Here is a 5,194-nt window from a genome sequence, read left to right on the forward strand (position 1 = left end):
GCGCGCAGCGGGGAGCAGAGCCAGCCGGAGCGGGTGCAGGACGAGGCGGCGGGAGCGGGGCCGAACAAGAGGCGCTCGTGGGTGTAGGGTCACGGCGGGTGGGAGCTGGCCGCGCTGGGGGGGCAGAAGCGAGGGGCGAAAGCTTCGAGGGGCGAACGCTTCGAGCGGCAGCAGCCGGGAAGAATCCCTCCTTCTCTCCCGCCGGCCTAAACGCGCCGCTTGCTTGGTCCGGCCCGTTAGCGGGGGCTCCTGCCCCCCCCCCCCGCCCCGGAGGGGTCTCCTGCCCCCAGCGCTCCTACCCTCCCTCTCTCGCTTCCTTCTCGGATTTACCCCTGCGGGCGTGAAAAAGCAGCCTCAAGTCTCTGAACTCCTCTGCGTGGCCGCGAGGGACGAGGGTGAAGCTCTCGCTCGCCGATTTTTCTTCCTTCGCCGCGTGCTCCGCCTGCAGCGGCCTTACCCTGGGCCGAGGCTCTCCGGGACGTGCCCCCTTCTTTCCTCAGGCCTCCCGCTTTGGGCAGGAGCCTTGCAGGGGGGAGAGCCGCGGTTGCCAAATACCCCTGGCTAGGGCAGGTAGGGCTCTTGCGTGGCTCCGTGCCTTGACGGTCCCCTGCCAGCCTGGCTGCTGCACCCACGCTGCTCACCCCAAGCTCAGCACTACACCCACGAGCTCCCTCCTCTGCGTCTCCTATCCCTGATCCCGGGGTAATTCCCCAAACAGCTTGTGTCACCCGCTCAGGTCCTACCACGTAACCAGGGGCCGGTGTTCATCTCAGCTGGCTTCTGACAGCCGCGCTACAGGGGACTACGGTGGTTTTGCGTGATCTATTTGGGCAGTCCTGCCCCTAGCAGCGGCGGCGGGGAGGATCGAGCGCCGCACGCGCCCGGCAGCGCCGCGCCGAGGGTGGACGTCCGGAGGCGGTCGGGGATGCGAGAGAGGGCCGGCGCCTGCAGCACCGCGGCCGCGGGCCCTGGCTGCAAGGCAATAAGGAAGCGGCACTTTCAGTGCTTTGTGCGCTGTACCGGAGGAGAGTTAATCCGCCTCCCTCAGCAGGGAATAATCCGGGAATACAGAGGAAAATAAAACCCGGCCGCCTGGTGGAAATGCGAACGTCAGCCGTTCCCCAAGGACTTTGTCCCGGGCCGGGGCGACCTGCTGCGTGGTGCTGCCACCCACGTTCCCGCGGCCCGGAGCAAGCGGCCGGCGTCGACGCTACGCGCAGCAACGAGCGCACGTATTTGCTCTCCGACCCACCCTCTCTGGAGGCTGATTTACAGCCGTGCTTGCGTGCGGACTAGCTCATTTTTAACAAAGTCTCGTTTTCGCCGCACGGTTTCGGGACCTGTGCAGGTATCCCCCCTCTCCCCCGCAAACCCACGCGTTCTYGGATGCATATTGAAGCGCAGGGCACGTGTGAGACTCGCTCCTGCCGTCAGATGCGCCACGTGTCTGTCTCCCGTGGACAGACTCTGCTATTCAGCACGGCAGGATCTCGCACTGAATGACTTTCCACACCTGCAGCGCCGATCTGTCTCCCCTGTGAGTTTTCTGGTGTACGGAAAGGTGTGAGCTCTGCCCAAAGCTTTTCCCGCACTCGGAGCAGGTATAAGGCTTCTCGCCCGTGTGCACCCGCTGGTGCTGGATCAGCTTGGATCGCACGCTGAAGCACTTCCCGCACTGGGAGCACTGGTAGGGCTTTTCCCCCGTGTGCGTTCTCTGATGGACAACGAGGTCTGAGCTCTGTATGAAGCTTTTCCCACAGTCTGGGCATTTATACGGTCTCTCTCCAGTGTGTTGCCTCTGGTGTTTAATAAGGTTTGATCTTTTACTGAAGCACTTCCCACACTCGGAGCACCGGTAGGGCTTTTCTCCCGTGTGGGTCCTCCGGTGGGCCGTCAGCGTCGAGCTCCGCGTGAAGCTTTTCCCGCACTCGGGGCACTCGTACATCTTCTCGCCCGTGTGCACCCTCTGGTGCGTCACGAGGCTGGAGCTCCGGTTGAAGCACTTCCCGCACTCGGAGCACTGGTAGGGCTTCTCCCCGGTGTGGGTCCTCTGGTGCACGATGAGGTCGGAGCTCCGCGTGAAGCTTTTCCCACATTCAAGGCACTTAAACGGTTTCTCTCCTGCGTCGTCTCTTTGAGATGCAACGAAGCCCAAGGCTGAGCTGGCTTTGTCTCCGCATTCGGAGTTCAGCGTGCATCCGTCTGCAAGGCGGAGGTCCTCCTGGACCGGTGCTTCCCCGAGGTCGTCATCACCTCCCCAACCGCGAGCCGCTCTCCTCTCCATCTTTGCCGTTACTGGACTCCGCTGGCTCCCACAGGCTCCTGCCTGACCGGCGCTCCCGGCAGTCTTCCCTTCCGACATCAGCGCTGGCGTTGGAGGCACTCTCGCCTGCTCAGGACGGTGGGTTTGGGCACCCTCCTCCTCAAGCTCCCTGTCTCTCCCAGCACCTGCATGACACGGAGAAGCCAGACAGGTTATTTCTTAGGCCAGGTAGAAATTATATCTGGGGGAAGGAGTAAAAAATCTAATGTCCAAATTAATGAATCGGGGAAATTGCCTGAGGGTTTCAGCAACTCTATTTCCATGGTTTCTCAAGGACAGAAGAATGGGAAGTCAACGGAGAGGAAACGTCTTCTAATTTCCAGGCAGGATTGGTGGAACTGTATCGCGTAGTAGGACACGTCACATTTTGGCTAAAATCCTGGCATGTGTTTGACAGGGCACAAGAGTTTGTGCTGACGTAGACCACCACGGTCTGCGTCCAAGGCCCCGTATCCTCACCTGCGTGTCGGCTGCGGAGAGTTCCTTTTTTCTCCRTGTCTTGAAGATCAAGGATACAGAGCTCTTCCCCCTCTTCCACCTGGGTGAGCCAGTCTGGTTTGGCAGTGGGAAAGCCTGGTCCAGAGGGTGAAACCGGGAGGTAATAGCATGAGTGACTTCCGAATTGCAGAGTATTTGTAAAATTAAAAGGATTCTAACCTTTCCCCAGCCTGAGAATGGGAATATGGCCAGCTTGGCTACCTGGGCTCTACGGGTGTCCACGCGAACGTGATTCTTCCACCCAGCTCCCACAGAAGGCAAACAGTGAACATTTGACTTGCACAGGCCAAAGCCAGTCTTCGGGATGGGGCTAGTTCAGGTAAACATCCTCACGGGAAAGGAAGATATCTCTATCCACTTGGAAAAAATATCAAAGAGAAGAGAAGATTTCCCCAAAATGTTCCTTCTCGTTCTGTCTCACAGGAAGAGTGTCAAGGAGATGATCTGTCTCACTCCTGAGCACTGCAGAGCTCAATCCATCTGAAAACTGAGAGCAGCCAGAACATAAAGGCCCCAAGCAAGAGCTTCAGAGAGCTCGTGGCTCCTGGTGCTCCAAGGCACAGGCCTCCTTACCCAGTGACGTCACGTTCTCGTAGTTCTCCAGCATGACGTCCACGTAGAGAGTTCTCTGCCCCAGGTCCAGCAGGGCCCACTGCTCCTTGGTGAAATGCACAGCCACCTCCTCAAAGGTCATGGGCTCCTGGAAGAGCAAGGGACCTTCCTTTCAGTGTCAGCCCCACCATTTAAGAGGGAGAAGAACCAAAAACCAGAGGTCCTGGGAGAGGAAGAAGCAGAGCTGCTCTAGCCTGTCCCAAGTAACCAAGCAAGCACACAGCCTTCAGATGGAGAAGCAAGGGCTTGCCCTTCCTCCCAGGAGATGGGGTGGGTGAGGAGGAGACTCATGGACCTGAAACGAAACCTCCAAGCAAGAGGCAGGGATGAAACCCCAACAGGAAACCAAAGGCCTCCTCATTCCCACCTGGATGGCAGGCGGTGAAGGGTGGCTTTTCCCAATACACGTGCAGCTGCTCCTTGTCTAGCTTGCTGCAGCCTGTGTCTGGGGCATTCAAGCATCGGCAGAGAATGAGGCAAGTTTTTGTACCTGTAGATAGAAGTTTCCTTTTTCCGAAATGTCTGATTTTCTGCTCTAATATACAAACGTTCTTGTCAGAGAGATGTATTTTGTTTGCACATCATCACTCTTTATATCCTGCTTGTTTCCTCTCCCATCTCCAGAGGGAACCCCGAAACGCACCCCATTAAGTTGCCTACCTGAGCCAGTTTCACAGTAGCCATCTCTTTTCTGCTGTTTCAGGACACTTGGTTATTCCAGAGGAAGACACAGCAGCCCATTAGCGCTAGAAAAGAAAAAGGTAGAGACTTCAAAAAGGTTTTTTGCCATCACTTCTCCATCTCCTTTTCACCCTTCCCGAATCTTTCGTGGTCCATGTCTTGCCATAAGCAGATCACCAAGGCACTTTACAAGCTCCCTTCCAGGAAAGAGGCCTCTAAAATCAAACATTGGGGAATAATGGAAGAGCAGAGTGTGTTTCTGAAGGGAAATCTTATTTAAAGGTACGCTGGTGCAGAAAATTTGGACCTCACTCATATGACTTCTGTTCTTGTAAAAGTTTGTTTTTTAAATGCTGGCTTCCACGGTTTTCCTTTCCCTCTCCCTCTGGGTTCAGTGGTACTATTGGAAATAAAGTAACACAAAATATCCAGGCTCCGTTGTACGGTAGATACAATGCATCTACTGCAAAGAAACACTGGATACTTTTCCAAGGATCCCAGAGCAACAGGAAATCCAGATGTAAACTGCTCCCTACCCACCAGCGCCCTTGGTGGTGGKGGGGACAGTGACTAGGGCAAATCTTCCGACTTCAAACCTAGATCAGGTTGCTCAGRTTTGTGTCCAGCCAAGAGCTGAGTATCTCCGAAGGTGGGGATCTCTCGTGCCTCTGTCCCAATATTTGACCATCCTCAGGGTGAAGGATTTAACCCTCCCCCCCCCATATTTAATCAGAATTTCATGTCTTGCAATTGTGCCCGTTTCCTCTCATCGTGTCGCTGAGTACCTCCAAAAGCCTGGCTCCGGCTGCTCTACAAGCTACTCAAAGAAGCAATACTTCTGCAGATCGGATGGATGTAAGGAGACTGTATCAAATTTAGGAATTAAAGAAAATCTTAAAGGTGATGGAGAACTGTTGGCCATCACCTGCCTTCCTTCAGGACCTCGCAGTCCTGGGGGTGACATGTCCCCACTGCCCTGTCCCCACACCGGAGGAGCCCATGCCCCACCCAGGCCAGTTCAAGGGGACCCATATCTACCCCAAAAGGTGTCAGAGTGCCCGCACCCATCCCCAAAGGTGC

The 5,194-nt window shown here is 56.1% G+C and overlaps 1 protein-coding gene across 1 annotated transcript in view; it reads right to left on the reverse strand.

Annotated features, from left to right (window-relative positions):
• Positions 1-4,825, reverse strand: part of LOC146589056 (uncharacterized) — an 8,434-nt gene extending 3,609 nt beyond the window's left edge. The window contains exons 1-4 of the mRNA XM_085316962.1: positions 4,094-4,825; positions 3,395-3,521; positions 2,783-2,896; positions 1,523-2,448 (exon numbers count right to left, since the gene is read on the reverse strand). Coding sequence (XP_085173088.1) covers positions 1,523-2,448; positions 2,783-2,896; positions 3,395-3,521; positions 4,094-4,117 — 1,191 coding nt within the window. The 5' untranslated portion in view covers positions 4,118-4,825. The remainder of the gene's footprint in view (positions 1-1,522; positions 2,449-2,782; positions 2,897-3,394; positions 3,522-4,093) is intronic.
• Positions 4,826-5,194: the final 369 nt, after the last annotated feature.

This window comes from Rhea americana, unplaced genomic scaffold (genome assembly GCF_003343005.1).
Source record: "Rhea americana isolate MKP2758 unplaced genomic scaffold, rheAme1 scaffold_481, whole genome shotgun sequence".
In the NCBI taxonomy this organism is placed as follows: Eukaryota; Metazoa; Chordata; class Aves; order Rheiformes; family Rheidae; genus Rhea; species Rhea americana.